At 41.3% G+C, this 15,246-nt stretch overlaps 2 protein-coding genes across 8 annotated transcripts in view; one reads left to right on the forward strand and one right to left on the reverse strand.

The window, feature by feature from the left end:
- SLC25A18 (solute carrier family 25 member 18) overlaps positions 1–6,412 on the forward strand; it is a 44,249-nt gene extending 37,837 nt beyond the window's left edge. For 4 of the 5 annotated variants that reach the window (XM_059684302.1, XM_059684300.1, XM_059684303.1 and 1 more), the window contains 4 exons: positions 1,738–1,897; positions 3,006–3,160; positions 3,720–3,795; positions 4,220–6,412. In XM_059684302.1, the coding sequence (XP_059540285.1) occupies positions 1,738–1,897; positions 3,006–3,160; positions 3,720–3,795; positions 4,220–4,361 (533 nt within the window). In that variant the 3' untranslated portion in view covers positions 4,362–6,412. Of the gene's footprint in view, positions 1–1,737; positions 1,898–3,005; positions 3,161–3,719; positions 3,820–4,219 lie in introns of those variants that run through there. The other variant, XM_059684304.1, reaches the window with a different exon arrangement.
- The window catches only part of ATP6V1E1 (ATPase H+ transporting V1 subunit E1), a 64,396-nt gene continuing 54,451 nt past the window's right edge, over positions 5,302–15,246 (reverse strand). For 2 of the 3 annotated variants that reach the window (XM_059684306.1, XM_059684305.1), the window contains 5 exons: positions 13,290–13,379; positions 12,346–12,414; positions 10,164–10,258; positions 8,221–8,308; positions 5,302–6,478 (listed from right to left, as the gene is read on the reverse strand). In XM_059684306.1, the coding sequence (XP_059540289.1) occupies positions 6,416–6,478; positions 8,221–8,308; positions 10,164–10,258; positions 12,346–12,414; positions 13,290–13,379 (405 nt within the window). In that variant the 3' untranslated portion in view covers positions 5,302–6,415. The remainder of the gene's footprint in view (positions 6,479–8,220; positions 8,309–10,163; positions 10,259–12,345; positions 12,415–13,289; positions 13,380–15,246) is intronic. The other variant, XM_059684307.1, reaches the window with a different exon arrangement.

The raw sequence follows: 15,246 nt of genomic DNA on the forward strand, positions 1-15,246 counted from the left end.
AGTATCTTAAGAAATTTGTCAATGGCTTGCTCATGAACACTTCAGTAAATAGAAGTTCTATTATATTATGCTATAGAAGTGGGGCTTTAGTGGGAATGCATAAAAAGAACCATCTCTATCCTTTTGGTTTTCTCTGGAAGAGAAGTTTGGTCTTTTGCTAAATCCTGGTCCTCTCAAAAAGTTAGAGTGGAATAGGTACCAAAGCATATATTAAAAGCAATGATTGGCCGTCTAATAGGAGGCTAACCCTGGTGGGGTGGGACAGAGGGTTTCTCCTCAGAGCTAAACCACAATGTCTGAATTTAATAAGCCAACATGTCATGTGCCAGGTCTTCAATAAATGTGTATTCCCTTTCCCTTCTCAATCCAACTGTGTACACGTGCTGTGCTTTTCAGGTGGATCAGTCCAGTCTAAAGCAAATAAAACTGCAGAAAGAATACAGTTCAGGCACTGGAAAGCCCTCACTGTTTTGCTTTGCAGAGTAAAAAGCTTTGTAATGGTTTGTTTTTCAACTTGGATAAGAAGTTTTAGTATTCCTAAAACATTTTAAAAGAAGAGAAAGCTAGGATATGGGTGAAATAATTATGTGCACCTAAAGGAGACATGGGGAAAATAATGTTCATTGATTAGAACTGTCTGAGGCCTGCAGCCCTAGATTATTAGCATAAGACAATATGCTGTCATTAGCTTCTTAGTATGAAATGCTGCCCTGATGGATATCAAACAAAACTGGGACATTAAATTGTTTTCTTTCAGCAAGAACTTATAATCTATGCAAAGCGTCTCACACACTGAGAATCAATATTCACACAATTTCAGTGCATTGAATCTTGTGGTCATTAATGGGACTCAACCACATTTGAAATGCCTGTATTTAATATGCTCAGGAAAAAAAGAATTCCATTCTATTATTAGACGTTTAACTCATTGTATTATGAGCTCTGAATTATTCAACGAAAATGGGTTGACATCTCAAAAATAAAATTCTACAAAATGATGCAGGGAATAAAAAGGACATGATCACCTAATCTTAGAATGGTAGAGAGAGGAGGCTCTGTTGAAGTCTGATTTTTTTTTTCCTGTTGTATTTTTGAGAGGGAGCGGAAGAGAGAAACATCAATGGGTTGCCTCCTGCATGCACCCCAACTGGGGATTGAACCCACAACCTGAGTGTTTTCTGACCAGGAAAATAATCTGTGATGCGATCTTTCGGTGCATGGGATCACACTCCAACCAACTGAAGGAGATAGTGTTTCTTTAAATCCTCATCCAAGGAGTGAGGATATTTTTTACCATTGATTTTTAGAGAGTGGGGGGCGGGAGGGATGGGAGAGAAAAAGAGAGAAATATCACATTGATTGGTTGCCTCCTACATGCTCCCTCACTGTGGGCAGGTACATGGCCTTGACCAGTAATCAAATCCTCGACCCTCTGGTGTGCAGGCCGAGGCTCTAACCACAGAGCACATGGGCTGGGATTGAAGGAGAACTTTTAAACAAACAAAAAGAATTTGCCGCTTTACATCAGGCAGAAGACATATGGGATTCCTACATCCCAAAGACCCAACAGGATGAAACTATGTAAATAGGTTCAGAGATGATTTAGAAATGAAAGACAAATTAAAAACACAGGAGAATGAAGAACTGCAGAATTGGGAGCCATACTCTTGCAAGTGTTTTGCAGCGCCTGTTGGGGCCTAGTTTGTGATGGGAAGTCTGTCCTTTCCCTTTCGGCAGTCCATCACCATGGTTCGGCCTCAGCACCTGCCTCTAGGTCCTACACCATTGGATCAGCTTCCACACACAAGTGTCCATCTGCCACTGTCATTGCCTGGGAGCTGCTTCGAACCCAGGGCCTGGCTGGTCTCTATAAGGGTTTGGGTGCCACTCTTCTCAGGTAAGACTTTCTTCCCAAACTTGGGACAGAGGGCCCCAAGTGAATAGGGAGAGGGAAGAGGACCAGAGGGATTGCTATCCCAACCTGCCTGTTTTCAAATATCTCTATGCTTCATATTTTGTCCACAATTGGGCAGGATTACAGACTGGGTATCTGAAAGACTACTTTTAGGACCTTTCTTCAGTGGCCAGGCCCACATGACTATAGGGTGTTCTGTGGCCCAAAGGCACCTAGAATGTATGTATACACAGGAGTGTGGGTCATCTATAAGTAAATGAGTGTATATATCCCATTTTACTGTGCTATTGGGGGCAGGGGGCAACATTTTTTTTTAAAGAGGGAGTTCAATTTTAAAAAAATTTTTTTTATTGATTTTAGAGAGGCAGGGAGAAACATCAATTTGTTATTTTTGCATTCATTGGTTGCTTCTTATATGTGCCCTGCAGCCTTGCCTGGCCAATGTGGCTCAATAGTTGAGCATTAACCGATGAACCAGGTGACGGTTTCGATTCCTAGTCAGGACCCATGCCTGGGTTGCAGGCTCAATCCCCAGTACGGGATGTGCAGGAGGCAATCAATGATTCTCTCTCTCATTATTGATGTTTCCCTTTCCCTCTCTGAAATCAATAAAAACATTTTAAAAAAACAACACCCGCAGTCTTGGCATATTGGGATGATGGTCTATCCAACTGAGCTACCTGGTCAGTGTAGGGGTTAATTTTCTAGTCTCTGGGCAACAAATGAACTTCACCTTCCTGCCCATCCCCTCAACACTTACCTTATAGCTCTTCACCAGCCACTTGCTCAGCTTAGTAACTCTTCCCTTAGCCTGCCTACCCACTTTTATGGTACACACCACCAGTCTTTGAATCTGCATCTGGCTCCTCATTAAGCTGCAGGTGCTGGGAGGGCAGAGGAAAGAACTGGGATGGTTGGGAAAGGCAAATCAAGCTGATCTCTTATGCTATCACCCCACATTATCATGGGTGCCAAAGCAGGAATACGGAATTGTAGGCTTGTCTCTGACCTATCTTGAGGTCACAGGCTCACTGTATGATAGGAGCCCCAGGAGGGCAAGAAGCTCAGTGTTTTTCTTCCTCTCCTGCAGAGATATTCCCTTCTCCATCATCTACTTCCCTCTGTTTGCCAACCTCAACAACCTTGGTTTCAACGAACTTACTGGGAAGGCTTCCTTTGTTCATTCCTTTATGTCAGGCTGTGTTGCAGGTTCCATAGCGGCTGTCATAGTAACACCTCTGGATGGTAAGTGCCTCTAGTGTTGACTTGCTTTACAAATTAGTTACCTGTAGAGTCATTTATAGGATAAGTAGTAATACTGCACTTTTAGGATAGAGACAAAACAGCTCCAACCTAAAAACTCTTGGGTCATAACCTGTGGCCACTGTCAGGTCCACCCACAGAACGTGGGGTCTAGTTCTTATCACTGACAAATCCCCTTACTTTCTAGGTACTGATTTCACTAGCTTTTTGTCCCCCAATAGAGTTGTGAGCATCAGCTATAAATGTTGCTGATACTTTAAAATTGAAGGCTAAAGGCAGAAGCTACACACTATGAGACAATGCTTCCTCTATCTTTAGACAACAGTCAGCTCCTCTAACACAGGTGGATCTTCCCATAGCATGAGTGAACTAAGGGATCGTGTAGTTTCTAATTCCTTCAATCACATATCCCACAATGGGAGAGATAGCCTCAGGATTCAGTTTTATGTATGCTGGCTATAAAAGGAAATCTGACCATTTAATGTTAAGAAGAGAACACCAAAAGCAAAATGTTCTCTCCTAATTTTAACGTTTGTTTTAGTTTTGAAAACTCGAATCCAAACGCTCAAGAAAGGTCTGGTTGAGGACAACTACAGTGGGATCACTGACTGTGCCAGGTGAGGGCCCTGTATCCCTTTACAGATGTGGCTGGGACAGTTCCCTCTATGTTGGTGTGCACCTAGACTCAAACTACAGAACAATTTTATCACTATACTACACTGAGGTCTGTATTTCTTTGAATTCTGTTGCTTTCCCTTACTTCTCAACGAAAGCAGGTTGTACTTGGAGCTTTCTTCTTTGCATCCCTACAGCATCTTTCTCCCAAAGTCTAGCAAATTGAGCCAATTTTCCATGGCCTGGACCCAACTGCTTAGTAACCAAACTGCATACACATAATGGGGGAGGCATGGCTCCCACATTCCTGTAGAAAGTGACACGTGCTTTCAAAGAAAAGATGTACAAACGTTGGAGAGGATGTCACTGAGCGCTGCTTGGTGTGCTTCTGCTCATTCAGCTCACAGGACTCTTCTTTCTCCCTAGGAAACTCTGGATTCAGGAGGGACCATCTGCCTTCATGAAAGGAGCAGGCTGCCGGGCCCTTGTCATAGCCCCTCTCTTTGGGATTGCCCAAGGTGTCTACTTCATTGGTATTGGAGAACATATCTTAAAGTGTTTTGAATAAATATAGCTGGAATTCAGGTCCCTTCACTGGCTTCCATCTCTCTACCCACCATGTATTTTGTCCTGTAACTTGTAGTACTACCTAAGTCTCAGAAGAAACAACCTTATTCTAATAAGCAAGGTGGCTACAGCTCTAGTCTGCCTCAGAAGCCCCTAACCAACTACCTTTCAACAGAAGTAGTACATGCTTTGGTTGTATTAACTGTAGGACCTTAACAGACAGTAAAGATAGGGTTGTTTCTACATTTTACATTTCTATTTCACACCTCAAGCTCAGTATACTTGAGTCATTTGGAGGATTTAGTTTTGTTATTCTGAGCTAAATAACTTACGGTTAATCCTAGCATTCATTTTGGGCAAAAAGAGAATCAAAAGTTCAAGGGGACCATATTAAGACCTCAAAGTCAGCACCTAATTTAAGACCAACCAAGTCCTTTCAAATTATGGATGGCTGAGGAATAAGGCCAACTAAAACCAAGCAGCCAGGCCAAAGTCAGGGCAGCCATCCTGCCCCATTTCCTCCTTCTGAAAAACAGGCTCTTAAAGACCAACTAGAGGCTCGGGGCATAAATTCGTGCACCAGTAGGGGTCCCTCCGTCTGGCCTGCGGGATCAGGCTGAAACCAGCTCTCCGACATCCCTCAAGAGGTCCCGGATTGTGAGAGGGCACAGGCCAGGCCAAGGGACCCCACCGGTGGATGATCTGGGCCGGAGAGGGACGCGGGATGTTGACCAGCCTGGGAGGGACTGCGAGAGGGCTCCAGGGTGTGTCTGGTCCATCTCACTCAGTCCCGATCAGCCAGACCCCAGCAGCAAGCTAACCTACTGGTCTGAGTGTCTGCCCCTGGTGGTCAGTGCACGTCATAGTGAGCGACTGAGCAGCCTTAGCATATCATTAGCATATTATGCTTGATTGGTTGAATGGATGACCGGACAACTGGACACTTAGCACATTAGGCTTTTATTATATAGGATGTCCATGGAACACTGTCTGAAATACAGTTGAACTAGTTATAATCTCGTCTTATAACTAGCAAAGGAAGCAGACAGGCTGTGATGAATAGTCTGTCTTCTACCTTTCTGTGTCCATTTCAAAACTGGCATGAAAATGAGTGGGAGGAAGAAAAGTGTTTAGGCTTAACACACAGTTAAACACCCCTCTTCCCCTTGCAAAAAAACCCCCACACACCTTAGTTTCTTTTCTGACACTGCCAAAGCTAGTAAAACTATTTCCTCAATAAAGCTGTCAAGCCCTCTAGAGGACAGATAATACTGAACACCTTATGTGTAAGTGTGGAAGACTATAAGGGGCTGAAAGGAACATAAAAGGAACATTTCTGAGTGAGGATCTGGTAAAAATGAGCAGAAAGTGCCATAGGACCCAGGGAGGCTTAATGGTTTCAAGTACCAACAGATATCAACCAGCAAATGCTACCGAAATTTGGATAATGGTGTCTTTTTTAGATAACCACACTAAGAATTTTACTCTCTCAAACCACACACTTAGAGTGTCTTGCATAATAAACTACAATTAAATTCACTTAAACGTTTTGTTTTAATAAATAAAGCATCATGGCTTAGATTTTAAATCACATGTATAGATAAGGAACATTTCTAAGCCCAAACAGGTGACAGTGAAGCTACTACTGCTGGAAGGAATGCATGCCCCACATGTATGTTAAACCTAAAGAGCAGAGACTTACCAGCAGAGCATACCATACTCATAACCTCTAGACTAGATAACTAGAAGCAGAGGAAGATCACAAGTTTGGATAAAGTCCATGCAACAACTACCTGATTTCTTCACCTTCATGCTGCAGAACCAACTGAAAGTTGTGTTACTTTTAGATAAGCTAGAAGTAGGTTTCCTGATCATATTAAAGGAAACTTTCTCCCATTGTTAACAATTAGGCTAAGAGCATTAGTATAGAAAGATATCCACGAGTAAATACAGAGTATTAGAACAGCAAAGAGGAAGCTACATAGATCATCTTGTTTCTTCAAATATCAGAAACTTCTACATCATAGCAGTGCATGAATTCCACCTCCCAAAGGCTTAGTCCAAAAACTTCCTGTTGGCATTTGCACCAAACAAGGCTCCTCGTACTTCTGGCATCATCTGTAAAGAAATGAGATCTTTAATCAATAAGTGTTTTGTCAACTGGAGAACTTGGGAAGAACTGCACATCTTTTTAAATTTTTAATGAACTTACTGAGGTGCCATTGGTTAATAAAATTATATAGGTTTTAGGTACACAATTCTATGATATATTATCTGTATATTGTACTGTGTGTTCACCACCCAAAGTCAAGTCTCCTACCATCATCATTTATGAAGAACTGTAGATCTTAACAGAGATGTCAAGTCATGAACCCCTAAATGGCTGGGAAGGAAATCACAAAGCTAAAAGCATCAAATCTGTCCTTTACTTATCCAAAGCACTATCACAGAATCCTCGATGAGAAACGTAACCAATAAAAAATTTTGGGTTAAGACTAACTGCTTTAAAGGAGACAAAGAAGAAAAAAACTAAGAAACTAAATGTGGCCTGGCTAGTGTCACTAGATTGGTTGAGCATCATCCTGTGCACCAAAGGTAGCAAGTTCATTCCCGGTCACAGCACATACCCAGGTTGTAGGTTCAATCCTTGGTTAGGGTGAGTGCAGGAGGCGGCTACTGATCTCTCCCCCCCCCCCCCCCCCACTTTCTTTCTCTCTAAAATCAATAAAAACATTAAAAACAAAACAAAAAACTCAAGGCATTACTGTCTAAGGCTTCTGTTATGTTGTGATGGAAGAAGAGCCTGTTAACAGTTGTATCTCATCATAATATTCTGTATCATCTACATTCTTTATTTCAAAAAATATTTATTGAATGTCTATGTATCAAGCAGAAAACATACAATGCAAGCTGTGCTGAGGTACTTGTTATTGCAAGTGAAAAATCCTTAGGATTTAACCTCAAACTTCTAAGGCTGTGTGTTCAACAGAGTAGCCACTAGCCACATGTGGTTGCTGTGCATTTGAAATGTGGCTAGTGCATATAAGGAACTGAATTTTTAATTTTACTTAATTTAAATATCCATTTGTAGTGAGTGGCTACTCTATTGGGTAACAAAGCTGTATGGTTTAAGTTACAAGAAGATGATACACTCAACATCAAAGTGCTTAGCTATAAGACAAGTTAGCAGTAGACCACCACTACCGGGAGATGCCCAGCACGTTGAAATAATTGAAATTTCCTGCCTTGTTTCCAAATAATTTATTTGTGCAAACATGGGAATATTTGAAGAGCCAACAGCCCACGGTAATTTTTTTAAACAAGTATTTACTTTAGTTGCCGAAACCGGTTTGGCTCAGTGGATAGAGCGTCGGCCTGCGGACTCAAGGGTCCCGGGTTCGATTCCGGTCAAGGGCATGTACCTGGGTTGCGGGCACATCCCCAGTGGGAGATGTGCAGGAGGCAGCTGATCGATGTTTCTCTCTCATCTATGTTTCTATCTCTCTATCTCTCTCCCTTCCTCTCTGTAAAAAATCAATAAAATATATTTAAAAAAAAAAGTATTTACTTTAGTTGCCATAATTTTTGCTGGAGAAAGAACTTTGGTCAGCATTTCCACTTGCAGTAAATGTATACATTATTACTGTAAATGTAAACAAAACCCCTTTTTCTGACTTCAAATCCCCCTCATATAAATGGTACTGACTCAGTCAATGCCACTAAGTGCTTAATCCCATACCTTTTAAGAAAATGTCAAAAAATATGGATACCGCAACAAATCCCAAACACCAGTGAATGGATGTGTTCTCTGTATCACTTCAAAGTAACAGACCAACTAACAAAAGTATTCCCACACTCACCTGCTGAGCTATGAGATCCAGTCGGCTTTCTAGGGTATTGGAAACTTTTATTTTACGATCCCCATTATAGATCTCAACTCCACCAGCTCTACAAAGAACAGGGGAAATAATTTTTATAGATTTCAGGAAGATAGGAAAGTTTTGGGGTATGGGATGTCTAAATACTACAAGGGGCCAGGCCGGTATGGCTCAGTGGTTGACAATTATGAACCAGTAGGTCAGGGTTTGATTTCTGGTTGGAGCACATGCTCAGGTTGTGGGCTTGATCTCCAGTGTGGGGCATGCAGGAGGCAGCCGATCATGATTTTTTCTTATCACTGAAGTTTCTATCTCTTTCCCTCTCTGAAATCAATAAAAATCTATACTGATAAAAGGGTAACATGCTAATTAGACCAGGAGACCTTCTGGGAGACTTTCCAGACAAAGCCATGGTGGCGGGGTCGAGGCAGAGGAGGTTATGGGCGATCAGATCAGGAGGGGAGGGCAGTTGGGGGTAATCAGGCCAGCAGCGGGGGAGGGGTGTGAGCAGGCTGGCTGGGGAGGGGGGAGCAGTTGGGGGTGATCAGGCTGGCGGCGGGGACAGTTGGGGGAGAGCAGGCTGGCAGGGAGGGCAGTTGAGGGAGAGCAGGCCGGCAGGCAGAGTGGTTAGGGGTGATCAGGCAGGCAGGCAGGTGAGCGGTTAGGAGTCAGCGTTCCTGGATTGTGAGAAGGATGTCCACAGGGATCGGGCCTAAACCAGCAGTCGGACATCCCCTGAGGGGTCCAAGATTGGAGAGGGTGCAGGCCAGGCTGAGGGACATCCCCCTCATAGACAAATTTAATGCACCAGGCCACTAGTATGTATTTATGTATGTATGTATGTATGTATCTATTTATCTATCTATCTATAAAAGCCCAAGCAACTGAATGACCGGTTGACCAGTCGCTATGACAAGCACTGACCACCAGGGGACAGACGCTCAATGCACGGGATAGGGCTCCCCCCTGGCTGGATCGGGCCTGCAGGGACTGGGCTCCCTCCTATCTGGATCGGGCCTGTGGGGATCGGGCCAAAACCGGCTATCTGACATCCCCCAAGGGGTCCCAGATACTGAGAGGGTGCAGGCCAGGCCGATGGACCCCACTGGTGCACGAATCCATGCACCTGGCCTCTAGTCTTTTAAATAAATAAATACTGCAAGGGGCCAATAAACATAAGCAGTAAGCTTGAATAAATTTAAAAAGCTTCTTAGGATTTAAGGTATGGGTGTTAATAAATGTCATTTACCAAGTGACTGCTACATGCCAATTTGATTTTCTGAAATAGCACCAACTTTAATTCTAACAATCAGCAAATCAGAAGGGGGAGGATTTAGTCCTAGTTTACAAATTAACAGATAAAGAATCCTCATCTGAATGTTTCCTCGAGGCCCTATTCTGCTAATTACCAGGGGTACTGATAAGGCAAAGCTGTGTGTCAGATAAAAGATACCATTGTTAACCTTGTACCAAACTCCCTCTTAGAAAGTCCTGCCTCTAGCCTTTTATCATTCCATTCCTGTTTCTCAGCACTTAATAGGCATAAGGCAAAAGGTGTGGTTCTATTACATGGAGCCTCAGGGAATGAAATTCTTTTGCTATACCAAAATTTTACTTTTATCAAATATTTCTTAAATAAGCAGGCTATGACACAAAGTCTGGGTAAGGTTTTGCAAAATTTCTTTGGGAAATTTTAATGGACTGTGACCTTATTATTATTTTCTTACTTCATCCTCCCTCCCAGTCATTGTCTACCTGGCTAATAAGGAAGAACCACAACAGAGTACTAATAGAAAAAAAAAGCCACGCTTCTATCCTTAAGGCAAAGAATGCCTTGGAGAAAACTCCCTTTACAACAGGCCTAGTATAAAGGCCATTCTCCCAGTGAAAGAAAGCCAGATGTTAAAAGCAGAAATACTCCTTACATCTCCTCAGGTAGGTAGACCTCCTGATCAATTTGGACATCAACATCTTTATTGGTGGCGATTTTGTACATAGGGATTGCTTTTTGCACTGCAGCCTGGAAAAGCAGAAAATGACAGGTTTTAGCAGAAACTTTTCCCCCCCCCAAAAAATAAAAATAAAAATCCACAAACAATACAAGCAGCTATATATTTCAGGTAAGAGAATAGATGATTTACTAATGGAATGTAAAATAGTACAGCTGCTATAGAAAACAGTGTGGTAATTCCTTAAAAAATTTAACATAGAGTTACTATATGATCCAATAATTTTACATCTGGGTACATCAAATAAGTAAAAGCAGAGATTCAAACAGATATTTGTACACCAATGTGCATAGCAGCACTATTCACAATAGCCAACAGCGAGAAACAACCCAAGTGCCTATTGACAGATGACCAGATAAACAAAATGTGGTGTGCACATACAATTCAGCCTTAAAAAGGAAGGGAATTCTGACTCATGCTACAATATCAGATGAACCTTGTCAAAGGGAACTAAGACACAGCAGGAAAAATACTATGATTCTACTTATATGAGGTACATACAATAGTTAAATTCACAGAGACAGAAAGCAGAATGGTGGTTGCTAGGGGCTGAGGATGAGGGGAATGGAGAGGTAGTGTTTAATAAGGACAGAGTTTCAGTTCGGGAAGATGAAAATGTTGTAAAGATGGATGGTGGTTACTATATGATCCAACAATTCTACATCTGGGTACATCCAAATAAGTAAAAGATGGTTGCACAACAATTCATGTACTTACTGTAATTAAAACAACTGTACATTTAAAATGGTTAGCTTTTTGTTATGTACTTTTTACCAATTTTATAAAGAAAGCTCACTGGGGAAAAAAACAGATGAAAATGAATTTTTAACTACTATACTGCAATTAGTGTGATAACACATAACTAGTGGAAAGTCCTTTGAGCAATACTGTACACACTCTACAAATGTAAATGACATTTCTTTGAAGTAACTTTAATATTTTAATATTTTTCTCTGACAATATTACCAGTTGAGCAAATTTATGCATATATTCTACTCTTCCCTGCTTCTCAAATCTAATGTAGCACCACTTTGGAGAAATACTCATGACACTGGATGTTAACACTTTATTTAGTTTCAAGAAGAAATTTGCTTAACACCTAGCATTATCATTGTGTCATCCAGAAATGGCCAGTTGGCAGTTGGACCTGCTTCCATAGCAAGATTATCACCCTGGTGAATTCTGATGAGTTTTCCTCTCTGTTGTAGAAGTTCATAAACAAGGCTGTTAGCACAAAATGGATCCAAGTTACTGACATGGTTTATAAACTAGAACCACAATTTATTAATTTATCATGGAGACTAAGGGGAATGAACAGTACGTAATCTGGCTGGTACATTTTCTTCCCTAGGAGAAAAGTTATTTGGAGAGAAAAATTATAGTAAGAATGAAAATATGTCATGTATTATTAATATGATCGCTAAGGGACTAAGTGAAATCAAGCTATATTGAAAAATTTTAATCTGAAGAGCAATTTGATAGCACAAGGTCATAGCTAGGGGAGTACATTCTATGACTTGTGGTTTACCAGCCACAGGCTCCTTCAGCACAGAGTGTCAACCTACTACTACAACCTAGGTACATGTCATGGGGCCAGCAGGTCATACCCTTCAGACCAGGGAACCTTCTCACTTGGAAAGGGCATGGAAGAGCACCTTAATATCTGCCCCTGGGACTACAGCTATGTTTACACTGCTGATCAACCTCTTTTCTGGTAGCCACCTTCTTTCTCTAGGTACAGGATTGTATTAGGTTAGAGCCAAACCTTGCTGGTCTGAGAGCAGTTTGCCACTTTAAGATAGTGTTAACTATGTTTGCTCAGTTCTACTAGGTGCTGCCTCTATTGTTGCATTTTCAGAAGATTATGGTATTCTGAAGTCTCCAGAAAGGGGGGAGGGTACTAATTCAAATGGCAACGTGACCTCTTTAAGAAATGAGAAACTGAGGTCACTTAAATGAATATTTACAATGTGTTAAAACTCTAATCTCCATGGTTGAGCTGTCATCTAAAGGTCAGGCACACAGAAACTTAGGGGTGCATTTCATCCCTAAGTTTCTTATCTTTAAAAAAAAAGAGGTCTCTTTCTCTAATCTTTACCTTTACCAGAGGGAAATCCTGTTTCCGGCAACAAACAATCATCCGGGGCTCCAACAACTGGTACAAACCCTATGACACAATCAGATGCAATTATTAAGGAATAAATAGAATGTTTTTATGATTCTTCCATCTAGTTTTGAAAAAAAGTTCCCTTGTAAATTTCCTAAAAAGACAGCGCATACTACAAGAACAAGGAAACACGATCTTGATATCACAAACCAAATAAATATACCCACTGCTCAGGTGGTAGAAACAAAATTTATATGGGAGTCTTATCTTACATCAGCTAAGTTGAGGACAAATATTATTGTAATTAGCATAAGTAAAATAAGGATTCACAGCCAAGGAGTATAGAGTTAAAATGTATACAGCCTTTGGTCTGAACCTCAATATCAAAAGCAAGTATTAGTGGCAAAATCAAATTAGGAAAACTAATTTAAGTTTTAAAAGATAAAGCTGAAACCCAGCCAGCGGGGCTCAATGGCTGAGCGTCGAACTATGAACCAAGAGGTCACAGTTTGATTCCTGCTCAGGTACATGCCCCCATTGCGGGCTGGATCCCAATGTAGGGCATGCAGGAGGCAACCAATCAATAATACTCTCTCATTATTGATGTTTCTCTCCCTCTCCCTTCCTCTCTGAAATCAACAAAAATATGTTTTCAAAAAAAGAAGTTAAAGCTGAAGATTGCAAGCAAATCTGACCCTTGAGTTATGTAAAAAATTAATAATATAAAAGAATGGTAAACCCGGAAGTCTTACTCAACCTGACAGACATTACTGTCTTCTCATGCAGTATACATTTCTCTATTAGAAAAGGAAAAGAGCAAAAGGAAAGAAGCTAAGATGAGAAAAAAAGAAAAAGAGAGCTGGCCTATAATATATTTTGTCAATTTTTTAAGAACTATGGCTATCAACTGTAATAGACCTGGTCTATAAGGGTACCTGGAGGACCAGTCCATCCAGCAGCACTTGGTATCTAGTTGTATCTTTCACCACCTTGCCGAGTCTCTGTTTTGCTTCATGTAGTAGGTCCTACAATGAGTGGAAAAGAAAAAAAAAGTTATCTACATATCGTGAGGCTGATACTAGCTCATGTGCGTGCTTCAGTTTATTGCTGTGCTTCCGTTCAACACATTCTCTGAGATATACGATAAACCAGATGCTGTCCTAAGTACACTGATACAAAGAAGCACGAAGCAACATCATGGCTCCCTGGGAGGTCACACTCTAGCTAACCTAGAATAGCTCAGATTATTCCTCAGTTCAGAAACCAACACAACTGACTAACATGGAAAGAGTTATATGATACAGATTTGAAAAGGAAGCTATTAAGAGTTATACAAGATGATTCTATTTTTTATTTAAAGAAAAAAACAGGTAACATCTGGATGGAGATGTTACCAATAATGAGTTATCTGCAATAATTCCCTGCTTACCTCTAAGAGGCTAGATTATCAACGATTTTAATATTCTTTATGCTAGTTTGAAAGGTAAGTTACGATCAATAATCTTACAAACCACTAATATCCTAGTGACACTCTTTGATTCTAAATTTAAACAACTTCCTTATTAGACTCTGGTTCTCCATGCAGCTTTTCCAAAGAGATATATGTAAATTATTACAGTTGGCGAGTTGGCATGTCAGCTTACACATCAGTATTTTATGAATGTGCCAGGGCAAACTGTCCACTTGAACCTAGCTGCCATTATGGAGTCTGAAAATAACAGAATTCTGGACTTGGAAAGCAGGAAACCAAAAGTTATGATGTCAACCTCATAGTCATGTCTACTTGGGTGTGCCTAGTTTGAAGAGTTAGCAGACATCCCTCAAAGACATTTCTATCTCATCACTCTTTAAACCACACCACTAGAAATTTCTACTTCAAGATCAATGGAACAGAATTTAAATGTGTTTTTCTTCTTCCTAAACACACACACACACACACACACACACACACACACACACACATTGTGAAATCTAGGGACGTGATAAAGAGCCATCATTCATCCAATACATATTTTGTGTTAGGCATTATTCTTGTCATTTTAACTTAGGTTACCTAATTTAATTCTAAATAAGCTTCAGGTATGTTTTTTCCATTGTACAGAAAACTAGAGGCCCGGGGGTGTCCCTCAGCCCAGCCTGCGCCCTCTGGCAGTCCAGGAGCCCTTAGGGGATGTCCAACTGACCCATGGGGAGTGGGCCTAAGTCAGCAGACATCCTTAGCACTGCCGGGGAGGCGGGAGAGGCTCCTGCCACCACCGCTGCACTCGACAGCTGTAAGTCTGGCTCAGGGCTTCTGGCTGAGCGGTGCTCCCCCTGGGGGAGCTCACTGACCACCAGGGGGCAGTTCCTGCATTGAGTGTCTGCCCCCTGGTGGTCAGTGTGCATCACAGCAACCAGCAGTTCCACCATTCAGTTGATTTGCATATTAGCCTTTCATTATATGGGATGGAGTGAAACAGACATTCAAACCTCAAAGGGATTCCAAAGCTCTTAAACCTTGAAAGCATCTGGGCAGGGAAGGAAAACCGATAAACAGCAGAGAAAAATAACTAAAAGACTGCAACAGAGACCAAACTTGGTAGCAAAACACCTCGTTTCCTTTTCATTTTCACCCTGGTTCTCTATTTTTCACTTTCCTTTTATCTTTTGTCAATATCTTTGTTCTAACGAACTGCTTGACAACTTCCTTTCATAATTTCTTATTCTATGGATAAAGCTAGAAATAAAATGTTTTAAAATAGCAAAATCATACCCTAGTCGGTTTGGTTCAATGAATAGAGCATCATTCTGTGGAATGAAGGGCCCTGGGTTTGATTTGGGGTCAAGGGCACATGCCCGGGTTGTGGGTTCACTCCCCAGCAGGGGGCGTGCAGGAGGCAGCCGATCAATGTT

Source organism: Myotis daubentonii, chromosome 2 (assembly GCF_963259705.1).
Source record: "Myotis daubentonii chromosome 2, mMyoDau2.1, whole genome shotgun sequence".
NCBI lineage: Eukaryota > Metazoa > Chordata > Mammalia > Chiroptera > Vespertilionidae > Myotis > Myotis daubentonii.